The sequence below is a fragment of the Zonotrichia albicollis genome, chromosome 16 (genome assembly GCF_047830755.1).
Source record: "Zonotrichia albicollis isolate bZonAlb1 chromosome 16, bZonAlb1.hap1, whole genome shotgun sequence".
NCBI lineage: Eukaryota > Metazoa > Chordata > Aves > Passeriformes > Passerellidae > Zonotrichia > Zonotrichia albicollis.
The window spans coordinates 15,572,082-15,586,225 of NC_133834.1; the positions used below are offsets into that span (position 1 = coordinate 15,572,082).

At 56.3% G+C, this 14,144-nt stretch overlaps 1 protein-coding gene across 6 annotated transcripts in view; it reads left to right on the forward strand.

Annotated features, from left to right (window-relative positions):
- LOC102073378 (ankyrin repeat and fibronectin type-III domain-containing protein 1) overlaps positions 1-14,144 on the forward strand; it is a 241,693-nt gene that overhangs the window by 51,721 nt on the left and 175,828 nt on the right. The window contains exons 1-2 of one of the 6 annotated variants that reach the window (XM_074553154.1): positions 915-1,210; positions 2,014-3,005. The exons of 3 other annotated variants lie outside the window; for them this stretch is intronic. In XM_074553154.1, the coding sequence (XP_074409255.1) occupies positions 2,887-3,005 (119 nt within the window). In that variant the 5' untranslated portion in view covers positions 915-1,210; positions 2,014-2,886. Of the gene's footprint in view, positions 1-914; positions 1,211-1,539; positions 3,006-14,144 lie in introns of those variants that run through there. 2 more of the 6 variants (XM_074553156.1, XM_074553155.1) reach the window with 2 other exon arrangements.

Consider the following 14,144-nt stretch of genomic DNA (forward strand, 5'->3'; position numbering starts at 1 on the left):
CTGGTGTGACAGCCCTGTTTGAAGGGCTGACCACTCTTCTTGGAGCAAGGAAGGGCCTGAGGGCTGTTCCATGTCCTTGGGGCAAAGGAGACAGCCCTTCCCTTGCCTCAAGGCAGCAGCACAAAGCAGAGGCTGTAACTCAGAGGAATGGTGTGGGAGCTGCGCTGCCTCTGCGCCAGCACTGGCTGTGCTTTCAGCCAGATGGGTCCCAGTCAGCTTGGTCCAGGGTCACTGGGGGAGTGTGGGGCTGGAATCCCTTTTTTGGGCACAGATAGAAGCGTTTGTGGAGTTGTCTGAGCTTTCAGGCATCGGTGCCTTCAAAGCCACCGCCCCAAGCTTATCCAGAGGTTTCATGAAGGTGGCATTTCCTCCTGGTTGTTTTCCAAGTCTGGCACTGTTGGGCTCACGGACTGAGCTCTGCAGCCTCGTAGGGAGCCTGCCTCCCCGCCAAGAGCTGTGGCTCCTGCTGACCCCACCGCAGGGTGCTGCAGCAATGTGTGCTGTCCCTGGCTCTAGGGTGTCCCCCGGAGTGCTGGGGAAGTCTGCCTTGCTCCTTGGATTTTGTGCCTGCAGTCTTCCAAATTGCCCTTTTGTCCCCAAACAGTTTTGCTTTGCAAATGCCAAAGGAGGATCCCTGGGGCAGCGTGGCTGCCCCTCTGCCCTCCCAGGTGGTGGAGGAAGGGGGGAAGTGAGGGATTCAAATTAACGCCGCTCTTCCTCTCCCCTCTTCCTGCTGCCCTGTCCAGCCCCTCTCCTGTTGCCTTGGCACAGGCAGGAGCAGGTCACATCACCGCTGCCAGGTGACCCCGCTGTCCTGCCACACTCCAAGGTGTGTGTGCCTCGGCGCAGTTTCCTCCGGCAGAGCGCTGCCGTGCCTTTTCCCATAGCTGGGAAACAAGAGTTTGTCCTTTTCTGCCTCCCCTTCTCTCATCGCCCCCTCGGCTGCTTCCCGCTGCCTCCTGCCGGCCCCCTCTGCTCTGCCCGGCTCCTCCGCTCTGCTCCGGCTGCTCTGACCTCCTTTGACGTGTTGCATTTCACCGTGCTGGGTAACGGGGAGCCGATGGCAGATAAGAGGGGTGACAGTGTTCCGGGCTCTCGCTGCGCCGCCCGGAGCCAGCCGGCGGATGCTCTGCCCTCGGCACAAGCCCAGCGGTTCGGGGAAGCGCCCTGGAGCCCTCCCGGCTGCGGCGGAGCCCATCGGAGGGAGAAGGTGGGAGCCGGGGGAGGGTGGCTGTGCGGAGCAGTGCGGGAGCAGCTGCGTTTCCCCGGCTGCGAGAGGGGAGCAGCCCCGCTCTCCCTCCCCGTGTCCCTGCCCGGGGAGGTGCTGGAAGGGTCCCCCATGGCCGCGGGGACCCCGAGCATCGCCAGCCCCTGCTTTGTGTGCAGGTCTGCGGCGCTGGCTCCGTTAAGCGGCATGCATGCATGTCAGCGCCCGGAACGGGGAGCAGCGAGTGGGGAGGGTGCGAACCAATGACCCCCCCAAAGAGCGCGGGCGGGGACGGTGACGGGGACGGTGACTGTGCCGGTCGCACGCAGCCGGCGGGGGCGGCTGCCCGGTGTCCCTGGGCCGTGCTCCGCGGGGCGCGCCCGGCTGCTCAGGCGTTCAATTCCGAGGGGAAAGCTCAGCCAGAGTCTACAGGAAAAGAAAGATAATAAGGGAGGAGGGAAGTGGAGGTCAGGAAGGGCTTTCGGCAGCGGATGGCCGTCCCTGGTGGCGAGGGGGCTGCTTGCAGGGTATGGCTCTAAGCAGGGAAATAGCAATGAATGCAGGTTGTTTATTTTTTAACATGGCATCCACACCAGAGGGATAAAAGGATGTTCAGGGAGCCTGGGGCTCTGCCAGCTGAGTTACCACCAGTTTTGCTTGCTGTTTCCTCTCTTGGCATGGCTGGAGTTGCCGTCAGACACCCCTTCCCCTGGATGTGCTTCACTGACTTGATCTGGCTTTGCTCCGTGGGGTTGGAGCAAGGTTTGGGTGGTTTTTTCTGAAGCCCTTGTTTTTTCTCCGCCCAGCTGGCGTCAGGTGCCGAGGATGCAGAGACAAGTGCTCCTGACTAGGGGAGGGCTGGCAGGAGGATTTCCCTTCGGGTTCGCAGCATCCCCGTGTCTGCTGTCTGCCGCAGAAGGGCTGTGTGCTGGAGCGTGGGGAGCAGAGCTCACAGGTGACCTCTAACTGGATCAGCCTCGCTGGCTTTAGATGCCTGTCCCTCTCCTCGGGCTCAGGTGTTTGGTGACAGGCTGGAAAGTCATGGTAGGTAGGTGCTGCTGGCAGCTGAGGGTGCCTTCTGCTCTGGAAAACAGGGAGGGAGGAAAACTGGTGGACTCTGAATAGCCCTGGGAGGACCAATCTTCTCCACGCTGTAAGAACAGACCCTTTGGAAATTCATCTCAACATCCGATTTCTTGGAGTTTCTCATCACCTCTGAGATCAAACCCCATCCCCTTGCTCATCTGAGGGCCACCACAGCCACGCTGGGCCACCTGCTCAGAGGGCAGCTCCTCCACCTGCCCAGTGCCACTCGCCGTGGGGGCTCACAGACCTGTGCCAGTGCTACCGAGGGACCCTTTCCAGCGAGCACTTTTAATTTTTCCTGCTTCACTCAGCTCTGCAGCATCTCATGAGATACACGTTCAGCTGCCCTGAGCTGTGACCTGCGCTTGGCTCAGGGAGACAGGACTTGGCACCCTCCAGACCTGAGGGCTGGCTGGAGCACGCTGTGGACTGTCCAAGTTGGTGGTGGCTGAGCTCCTCGTGCGCTGCGCTGGGTCCCTGTGGCCGCGCTCCCTGCTGGGGCTGAGGGCCGGAGCAGCGCGCGGGGCAGCGGGCACAGCTGGGGTGTAGCATGCACGAGCGTGCGGAGGGACGCAGGGACACCGGCGGCAGCCATGGCTTCGTTTGGGAAGCTGACGGAGTATTTCAGCCTGAGGAAGTCGAGGCCGGAGCTGCGCTCCAGGCGCTGGGGCCGGCGGAGCGGGAGCTGCTGCTGTAGTGTCACCGAGTGCAGGTACGGGCTGGCAGTGACCCGGCTGTCCTGGTGCCTCCGTGTGTGCCCGGGGCTGCGGGATGCAATGTGTGATCCTCGGTGCTTTGCTTTCTGTTTAGCTCTCCTGGGGCTGGGAGGGGGCTGGGAGCAAGCCAGGGGCCTTGGGAGCATTACCCTGTTCCTGTCTGGGGCTCCCACACAGCTCTTCATTGTGGGATGTCTCTGGCAGGCTCTGTGAGCTGGCATCTGTCTCCCTGCCCAGGGCATGTCCCAGGTGTTGGTGGCACATCTTGGGTGTCTCATGGGTGACCACATGCACCTGTGCCTGCCTTCCTCTGCCTGGTGCTCTCTGCTGTGCCACTGCACAGTCCCCTCATCAGAGGGGCAAGGTCATTGCACTGAAATTGCCCTTCCCTCCATCTGCGCAGTGCAAAGGTCTCTCTGCAGGGGCAGCAAGAGGTGGCTTCTCAGGTGAAGTGGAATTTGTGTGTATGAGGTGCTGATGCAGCCTGCTGTCATGTTGGAAGGGTCTGGGCAGTGGAGAGGGGAGCTCTTCTGGGCAGACAGACACATGGATCATCAGCAGCTTGTTTGGGGTATGGATTGATGAGGGGATCATAGTGAGGATGGGGAAGGTGGCCTTTGGGCTGACTGGAAATCCTCTAGGAGCATGTGAGTGCTCAGAGTTGCATTGGGGGGGTTGCACACATCCTTATTTTGCATGTAAACACAGTTACTGCAATTAAGAAAATTGTTCTGTGCCTAGGTGGCTTCTCCTTGGATGTTTCGTGCAGCATGTAGGACAGAGCTAGCATTCAGTGCTGCTCTGGGCTCTTCCCCATTTGTGTGGGCTCAGCCTGAGCAGCGTGTCCCCAAATCTCCTGCTGACCTGCAGTCGGTGCCTCCCTGCTGCTGTGGGGTGTAGGTCTGTGTATGGACTCACAGGGCACAAAATAACACCAAGGTGTTTACTTATCTTCCTCCCTGGCTGCTGAGAGCACTTTGTACTCTGTAAAGGTAATTAAATATCTACAGATTCAAATGAAGTTGGAGCCCCTGCTGCTGCCTGTGCTGCTGCTGAGACAGTGAGACGAGCACGGCCGCCGCTGCCTCCCCTCTGCCCTCGGTGGCTGGAGAGGAGTCGCTTCTTCCCCACTCATGTTTCTCAGGAAACATTCCTGGCAGAGCCAGCAGCTTTGTTCTGCTCCTTTTTGGCACTGAGGATAGAAACCCTGGTTTCTGCCCTCGGGTTTTTGCTGTCCTGCTGTGGAGCTGGGTGTGAGGAAGGTCTGTTGTCCAGGTGCTGCTGGGCACAGCGCGCGCCTGGGGTTTGCTGTGTGCCGCCGAGTGTGTGCCAATGCCCAGCCCAAGGGGGAGGAGGAGGTGCCACCCCCATGCACAGGGTGCTGCTGCCCTGAACCTTGGGGTTTGGGGTGACATGAGCCACACAGAAGTGGCACTGATGGTGTGGAGCTCACATACCAAATTTTCTTGGGATTGCTGGCTATGCATGTGGGACTCTGAGCAGCCTGCTCTGGTGGAAGGCATCCTTGCCCATGGCGGGGAATGGAACAGGATGAGCTTTAAGGTCTCTTCAGCCCAAACTATTCTGTGTCTGAGTTGTCCCCTCATGCAGGACCGTGGCTCACTGTGCATCAGATGTGGCCACCAAGGCCACTGCCCCTCAGGGCTTAGTGCTGTGTGGGGCTGGTGGGCCCCTTCCCCCAAGCACAGACCCTGTGTGTGCTTGGCTGCTCTGCTCTGGCCGAGCTCGAGTTGCACGGAGCCGTGCTCTGCTTGCTTTGCCCCCTGGGCCATGCAGCTGCTCCAGGGCAGCTCCTCTGGCTGGATGTGAGTGTGGGGACAGATTTCCTGGTGTCCCTGACCCCCACAGTGACAGGGCTCGAGTGCACCTGTGGATACTGAGCCCGTTCCCTTGATTGCCGCAGCTGATTATGAAAGTAAAACTAAGTGTTGATTGAAGTGTGGGATGCTTTGAAATCAGTGTCACTTGTCACCCCAGCTGCTTGAGCCTCTGCCTGTTCCTCGCTGCCTCTCCAATGTCTGTACCTTGAGAAGCCCCAGGAAATCTCCATGGCTGAGATCCAGAAGCCAACACAATGCAGCTGTTGCAATGTCTGGCCTTGCCCTTGCTCTAGATGGTGCCTCTTCCACCTCTGCTGATCTGCTTTCTGCTTTTATTTCATTTCTTCACTCTGTTGTGGGCAAGTGAAGCATGGAGATAAGATCCTCAGCTCCCATGTTTTCCCACACATGGAGATGGCAGAGGTCCTGCAGCCCAGGTTCAGCAGGGTGATGTCTAACAGCCCTGCCCTGGTCTTGCTCAGGGCAGCCAGGCTCCCACCACGCTTCCCAAGGCTGCATAATCCCCTGGGACCACAGGGAACAGACGTAGGCAGGTACTCAGTCGAGAGCTTGCACTGACTGGAGTTATTAAATTCTAAATATAGTGGTCCCACGCATTCTCATAGGACCTAACAGAAATCAGCAGGTGTGCAGTTATGGTTTTAAATAATATTCCTGCATTTTTAAACTACGCCTCCAGATAAGGCAACATGAGTGAGCTGGGATGAGTAAGTCTGCTGGGCTTGAGAGTTTGTGAGCTCAGACTTGTGTGCAGAAGTGGAGCCTGGCAGGAGATCATCTCACTCGAGGTGCTTTTGGGCAAAGGTGCTGCTTGCAGGAGCTCTTCAGCCCCTGCCCCCTGCTCTGCCCCAGCTGTGGCACAGCGTGTGTCCTGGTTTGTCCCTGTGTGTTGTGTCAGCTGGAGGCTCCCCCAGCCTGAGCCCTGTGCAGCAGGAGGGGCTGTGGCACTGCTGCCTGCTGTTATTAAATCATCACCTGCACACTGTCCCTGGGGCTGGGAGGCCCCGGGTGTGACACACCAGGGGATCAGGGGGTCCCTGTGCTGCTGTGCTGGGACAGGGGCTGGCAGTGTGAGTGAGCACCCCAGCCAAGCCCAGCCCAGCCCAGGGGAGCAGCTGATTTATTTGCAGCAACTTTTTTTCTGTCTAGCAGGGGCAGTGATGGATGAAAGAGAAACTCCAGGTGACAGGCTTGGAGCAGGACTGCTCCGTGAGGGATGAGAGCCCGGGGCATGGCAGGGATATGAGGATTTGTCTGCAGAACTGGGTGCAGGTGCCTGTGGGACAGCACAGGAGGGGCTCGGGGTGCTTGCTGAGGTCTGGTGTGTTGTTCTTTGTGTTATTTTGTGGTGCCAGCCTTGAGGTGCTTGTGCCCAGCTCTGTGTGTTGTCTGGAAGGGCACAGAGGCTCCACTCTGGGATGGAGGAGAAATGGAAGAGAAAGGCAAGTTATGCTAATTAGCTCTTCTTTTAGTGAGCTGTTTGTAATCTGAAAGGTCTGGACAGCCGATTTTGGATTCCTGCAGCTTTTGCAAAGTGGATGACAACATCAGTGTTGTGTTGTTGTGCTGTCACTGGGCTGGAGAGCAGCCCTGCCCGCTGTGAATGAGCCAGGGGGGCTCCAGGGTGGGCTGGAACTCTCTGGAACATGATGGCCCTTCCCAGGCTGCTGTTGGCTGCCAGGGCTGCTTAGCAGGGAGCCAGGCTGGGAGAGAACTGGGCTGGGACCTGGGGCCTGCTTGGGTTCTGGGAGGGCAGGGATCCCATGGCAGAGTTAATGCATGTGGGGGAATTTCTCAAGGACACTCTTGGAGCTGCTCTCAGTCTGGGTGCAATGCAGGAAAGCAGAACTGCCTGAGAAGGCCAGTTCTATCACCACAGAGGTGACCTGCAACAGTAGCTAATTAATTAAAAAAATCATTAAAAATGCCAATTGAAAGTCATTAAAAATCTCAAGTCCCATCCAGAAGTGGCTTTTGAGAGAAATTTCTCCTCGAGGCAGGGATTTGGGGACTGATTCAGTGGCTTTCACTGTTGGCCCAGGACTGTTCTGAGATAGATCTGTTCCCTGGCTTCAGGAAGTTCTGTTCCCTCGTGGACCTCTCCCCTTCCCTGTGGCCCCCAGAGCCCCACAGGATCCCCACAGAGGGGCTTTGATGAACTCAGGAGATCACTGCCTTGTTATGGAAAAGAAGATGTTCAGGGTGTGGGAATAGAGGGGGAAATTTGTGCCAGGGTTTGGATCCTGCATTCTGCTCCTGGGGCACCTTCAGCCCTGGGGGCAGCAGAGCTGACAGCCCCAAAAACCTGAGGGTGAGGCCCCTGCATCCTCAGTGGGCTCCAGGAGAGGGGCTTGGGGTGGAAGCCAGAGAAGCTCAGCGTGGCAAAGGGGGAGGAGAGGAGTTTGGCTCTGCTGGGCCTGCAGGGTGGCAGCTTTAGGGTTCTGCTGCCTTTGTCCTCTCAGTACCTGAGCTGGAAGTTGGTGTTAATTAACAATGAATTCGATTATGTAAGAATTAAATTACATAAAAATTCCAACTTGCTGGGCCTGTTTTTGCCCCTGTCATTAGATGATCTCCAGCTGAAGAAGAGATGCTTGGGGTCATCTTTGCTTCCTTGGGGGCTGAGGTGGGTCCAGGCTCAGAGCCTGTCCCAAGCCTTGTGGGAAGCTGGACCAAGGAGCTGCTTTTTGCCATGGGGAGCTGTTCCCTCCTCTCCTTTAGGGGTCTGTTCCACACTGATACCCTGATTCATGTCCTCGCTGTGCAGTGTGATGGGTTTGAGTGGGGAGGGGTAGTGGGGAATGTTTTCCTGGCACGATTGTGCTTAGTTGTTTTTGGGTGCTTAAAAATACCTCCTCAGCTCTGACAGCACGTCTGTGTTCAGGCACACGATTGTGGTGGGGGACAGGAGGAACTGCAAGTTTTGGGGCTGGGAAATTGCACTGAGGGAGCAGCTCCTGTGTTAGCAGCACACAGCCTGAGACAGGTAAGGGTGGCATGTAAAGGTGCCCAGAGGGGCTGCTCTGAGGGGCTGTCCTACATGGCTGAGAGTTTGACTGACTTTTCCTACTTTGTTTTTGGCACATTTTGAATGTTTGAATCTTTCTGCTTCCAAATGACACATCCATATGGAAGGATATCTGCGTTTTAAAGGCGAAAACTAGCAAGGAACTGGGAAGTGTTTTGGGTTAAGTGGAAAGTTTCCACTTGGAATTAGTCAATAAAATGTTTGTGACGCTCATACTCCAAACTTCCCAGCATTCACACCTCCCTTGCCTGCTGAGATGCCAGCAGGAAAATGTGTGTGGCTGCATGGATTCCCATTTTTTGTAACCTGTTAACAGATCAGTGTCCATGGGCACTGCATGGAAGTGGGCAGTGCTGGTGCTGGAAGTCCTAAACTCAGTGTTGGTGACTCAGCCCGTGCCTGCTTCTCAGAGGTGCTGAGCATCCATTAATCCTCTTAACTGGAACAGGCAGCCCAGCACTTCTGCAGCTTGGCTGGGCGAGAATGAGGCAAAGAGCTCCAGGAGCTGGAGCTGGAAACTTCAGCCTCGTTCAGCTGGAGCTTGGGAATGTGGTGCCAGGTTTTGGGGTGCCTGAGGCTGCACAGCTCTGGATGGGGCTGTCTTTAAGGCAGCCTGTGTCCTCTCGGGTGAGGCTTGTTTGGAATGATGCTCCAAAGACTGGAGCTCCTCTGCCATGGAGACAGGCTGAGAGCTGGAGAGGAGAAGGCTCTGAGGAGACCTTAGAGCCCCTTCCAGTGCCTAAAAGGGGATTGTAAAAAGAGGGAGAGCAACTTATTACAGACAGTGTAGACAGTGACAGGACAAGGGGAATGGTTTTGAACTACAAGAGGGGAAATTTAGATTAGATATTGGGAAGGAATTGTTCCCTGTGAGGGTGGGCAGGCCCTGGCACAGGGTGCCCAGAGCAGCTGTGGCTGCCCCTGCATCCCTGGCAGTGCCCAAGGCCAGGCTGGACAGAGCTCCCCACCCTGGGACAGTGGAAGGTGTCCCTGCCCATGCAGGGGTGGAATGGGATGGACTTTAAGGTCCCTCCCAACCCAATCCATTCCATGATTCTGTGCTGTTTCCCACCTGCCCTGTGTGGTTGTGCCTGGCAGGGTCACTCAGGTGCCCCCTCTCTCTTGGTGCTGGTATCTGTGCAGCTCAGGACTGAGCCTTCCTCCCCTCTGCTCTGAGCCAGCTCTCCCCAGGCTGTGTCCCTGGTGGCTCATGACAATGACAAGCTGTCAGACGTGCACAACTGTGAGCAGAGTGGCAGTGCCACGGGAGGAAATGACATTTCACTTTTGTTGCTTGGTTGAGCTGCCTGGGTTTTGTATATTAAACCTAAAGAAGCCTTTAGGCTTTGTTCTTCCTCCTGTTTGCAGCACCATGCCTGGGATCTGGCAGGAGGAGGCTTGGGGAGCAGCATGGAGGAAGAATCTGTCTTGCCATCAAACCTGTCCTAGCAAGGGGCCTCTCCACCAAACCTGGACTTATCCTGGTTCTCTGTGGTTTCTGTGCTCTGGGGGACACCTGGGTGCATTCCCAGTTCCAGCCCCACTGGTGTGGGCTCAGTTCCGCAGAGCTCCTGCTCTCTGGGCTGTGCCTCTGTTCCCCCCATGCTGTTGGGGTGCAGGGGGAGGTGATGGACAGAGCCAGGGAAGCTCTGGGCCTCTGCCTCCTCCTGCTCCTCAAAATCCTGCTGCCATGGCTGTGTGCAGGGGGATGTTTGAGATCTGTCCCATAAAAGTGCAGGTGTGTGTGGCCTGGGAGCTGGTGGTCTTGGATGTGACAGATTTGAAAGCACATCTGAGCCCTCAGGCTCATCTTTTTGGGGTTTGGGGCCATGTTTTAGGTAAAGACAAGACTTGCACCTGCTGTTTTCCCTTTCTGCTTGGCTTCCAGTTTCCTTTGAAGACCAGTCTTTGGGACAGGAGATGAGCTTGGGAGCTGCCGGGTTTCTGCTCAAGCTGAAGCTCATCTTTGCCTGGATGAGGCAGAAAAAGATGAATGGGCATGCTTTATTTTGGAGTGGTAGTTGGATGGGTAGTGGGAGGAAGGGAGTGAAACTGGTATGAAGGGGAATTACAGGCAGAGCGTGACTGCAGAGCTGGCTGCTCCAGCACAGAGCCTTGGCCTGTGAGTCACACTTTGCTCGAAAGGCTCTGGGGCTCCTCATTCCCACTGCTGTGGCACTGAGTCACAGCTGGGTGGGGGCACAGGTAGGAAACACAAGCCCCAGAAATGCACAGTGATTCCAGACAGCAGTGGCAATGTTAACAGCTCCTGGGGGAGTGGTGGCTGCACGGGAAGGTTCCCAATGGGGCTGTTCCTGGTGCCCTTCTGTGCCTGTTCCTGCCTGTGCAGGGCAGTCCCTGTGAGCCCCCAGGGTGCAAGGGGACACTGGGCAGCCCGGTCCTGGCTTGGGTGGCAGGGCTGGCTCGGTCTGCTCCAGGTGGGGCTGGGATTTGGGGGGGCCCTGCCAGGCACAGGGCAGCTGTGGCGTGCTGCCTGCCCCATAACACCTGGGAAATGTCCCTCTGCATCGGTGTCACCTGCGGGGGGGGCTTGGTGTCCTTGCACCACACATGGGGACAGTGGAAGGATGGAAGTGTCAGAGCTGTGGGTGCCCGTGGGATGGTGGCAGAGCCTGGGAGCAGGGAGGAGATGCCACAGGGATTTGGAGGTGTCTGGGCACTGAATATCCTCTGTCCATCCCCTGGGGCAGGAGCCCAGCACCATCCTGCAGGGGGTTTGGGTGGGTTATGTCCTTCAAACAGCCCCTTGGTGGGGACAGAGCCCCCCTAGGAGGAGAGGGCTGCTCTGGGGAGGGCACTCAGGTGATGCTGTCCTGCAGGAGGTGGGCTGAGCCACCTCTGGGAGAGCTGGGGAGGAAGGGAGAGGGAGTAGATCAACAAAAGAGATTTTCTCTAGACCCAGGAAGAAGCATTTCAAAGAGGAAAGGAAAAAAGCACGCTGCTGTTGGGAATATTTCAAATGGGAAAACTAGAATACTTACTTCAATAATTAAAACATTTTTTTTCCCCTCACAAAAATTCTATGCTTTTTCCTGTAGGAATAGTTGGCAATTATACAAATTAATGCAAGATATTTTTAGTTTGCATTTTTGGGTTTTTCGATGGAAAGAATGCAGACAGGAATGAGCAGCTCCTCCTGGTTCCCTGGCTGCTGCAGCCCCTGGCATGGGGGGAGCAGAGCAGAGCCCCCATCTGAGGCAGCCCCTGGGTGTGGTGCTGCTGCCTGGAGCATCCATGTGCTTCCACAGGTGTTTGGAAGCCACTGGAGCTGGCATTGGTTCCTGTTGGCTGCTTGGATGCTCTGGTCCCCTGCTGCCTGCCCTGTGTGCAGGATTTGTGTGGCTGTCTCTGGTACATTTATGTTTTGGCTGCAAATCCGTGTTTGTAGAAAAACTGGAAAGCTCCAGTGCATTTTTATGTTGCTTTAAAGAACAAAGAGATAAAATTTATCACAGAAGCCCAGGATGGTTTGGGCTGAAATGGAGATTTCAGCTCACCTTGTTCCAACAGCTTCCACTGTCCCATCCCAGCTGGCCTTGGACACTTCCAGGGATGGGGCAGGCACAAGTTCTGAGCTGAGGTTTTAGGGGATGTTTTTCCTGCAGCAGGGATGTGTTTCCCTGGCAGAACCTGGCTCTGCCTTCCTCTGCAGCTGCTCACAGGAGTGCAGAGTCCCCATCCCTGGAAGCATTGAAAAAATGTGGATGTGGCACTTGAGGACATGAAAAAAGGAGGTGGTGCTGGCTTGGTTGTTGCATTTTATAACCTTAGAGGTCTTTTCCAACGTTGATGATTCTGTGATTCTCCAGACAGCCTGGCAGCTGAAGCTGTGCCATTTCTTGGCTGGAAATAGGAGGTTTTTGGGCTCAATTTCCTTGCACCCCAGCCCTGTGGGGTGGGGCCCTGGGGCTGCCTGGGACCCAGACCTGATTCTGCCCTGCAGGAATCTTGTCCCCAAGTGCTGCTGCCCAGGCTGGGCTTCCCCTGGGCTGGTTTGGGGCTGTTTGCTCCTGTTCCTCTCCTCACAAGACAGATAAAATTCATTAAGCCAGCCATGAGCAGTTACTGGGCTTTTCCAGAGCTCTGCTCCCAGCTGCCCTCAGCCCCCATTACTCCTGCACTGAAAACTCTCTTTTTAAGGATTTTTTACTGTGATACACTGGGAGCATAACAATCTTTTTCTGTTCAATGAGCTTGTCTCTCTGACCATGGTGGTGACCTGCCTCTTGTGCTTCAGAGGAAAATGAAAACCAGCTCCAGGCTCTGGTTGAAAGGTGGTGCTCAGGGAGGATTTAAAACAACAGCATGCCTGTGATTGATTAAAAATCTGCTTTTTGACCAAAACATATACAAATAATTAGTTTTGCCAGGGATTAATAGTCAGAGATGGATCAGCTTGGCCCCTGTTCATCTCCAGTGCTGGAAAACTTGGTTATGCTGCAGAAATTAAAGGGTTTCAAGCAAACCAAGCAGCTCCACCAGCTGCCTGGAGTGTCTTCCTGTGCTGGAGCACATAAAATTGAGGCCTGAAGCATCTCCCCTATGGTTGTCAGGAGCAGCAGTGTCCTTTCCAAGATGATCTCAGCAGCTTTTTGTCTCCTGTCGTGTGACTTGGATTTTGAAGCAACAGGGGAGAGCAGCCCTGTGTCATGGGACTGGGAACGGGACCAGGAGCTGCTGGGGGGCTGTGGTGCAGGGGCATCTCGGCTCCAGTCCTGCTCCAGGGATTCTCCTGGGAATGCAGGGCTGAGGGAGGAGGGCAGGAGCTGGCTGTGATGCTGAACCCTCCACATCCTCCCTGAAAGGTGTTTGTAAATGCACAGGAGGCAGCTCTGTTATTTATCTTGTAAATTAGCCAGCCCTTTACTGTGAGCCGGATGTTTGTCATCCATTACTTGTGCTTCATTAGCTTTTGTCTCCAAAATGTTTCAGAGGAGACAAAAGGAGATATAGAAACACCACAGAAGAAAAGCTGGGAGCTGGGGTATGATCTGTGGCGGGTCTGGTGAGGCTGAGGAGTGGGAGGTGTTTGCTGTGGCCTTGGCAGGTCCCCAGAGTGACCAGGAGTGAGCAGTGACCAGGAGTGACCAGTACAGGGTCACAGGAGTGACCAGTGACCAGGAGTGAGCAGTGACCAGGAATGACCAGTGACCGGGTCACAGGAGCAACTGGTGACCAGGAGTGACCAGTACAGGGTCACAGGAGTGACCAGTGACAGGGTCACCTGGCTCCTGCTGGGGTGGCTCTGGGGCTCTGTCCTTTCCATCCAGGAGCTGTTCCTGGGGCTGCTCCCTCTGCCTGGCTCTCTGTCCCAGCCCTGCTCTGCTGTGTCTGTGCCTGGTTCTGTGTCCCAGCCACGCTCTGCTGTGTCTGTGCCTGGTTCTGTGTCCCAGCCATGCTCTGCTGTGTCTGTGCCTGGTTCTGTGTCCCAGCCATGCTCTGCTGTGTTTCTGCCTGGTTCTGTGTCCCAGCCATGCTCTGCTGTGTCTGTGCCTGGTTCTCTGTCCCAGCCATGCTCTGCTGTGTCTGTGCCTGGCTCTGTGTCCCAGCCATGCTCTGCTGTGTCTCTGCCTGGTTCTCTGTCCCAGCCATGCTCTGCTGTGTCTGTGCCTGGTTCTGTGTCCCAGCCATGCTCTGCTGTGTCTGTGCCTGGCTCTGTGTCCCAGCCATGCTCTGCTGTGTCTCTGCCTGGTTCTGTGTCCCAGCCATGCTCTGCTGTGTCCCTGCCTGGTTCTGTGTTCCCAGCCATGCTCTGCTGTGTCTCTGCCTGGTTCTGTGTTCCAGCCATGCTCTGCTGTGTCTGTGCCTGGCTCTCTGTCCCAGCCATGCTCTGCTGTGTCTCTGCCTGGCTCTGTGTCCCAGCCATGCTCTGCTGTGTCTCTGCCTGGTTCTGTGTTCCAGCCATGCTCTGCTGTGTCTGTGCCTGGCTCTCTGTCCCAGCCACGCTCTGCTGTGTCTGTGCCTGGTTCTGTGTCCCAGCCACGCTCTGCTGTGTCTGTGCCTGGTTCTGTGTCCCAGCCACGCTCTGCTGTGTCTCTCCTGCCTCAGGGCTGGCCAGGCACTGCTGTGTCCCTGGGAGTCAGGTCCTGCTCGTGAGCTGACTGTCAGCCTGGAAGGAGCTTCCTTCTGCATCTCAAACACCCTCCTTTGTGAGCCTCAGAGCTGCTCGTCTGGAGAGCGATCCCTGAGGCTCTTGTGGAGCATCCCAGATGCCTTTGGCCATC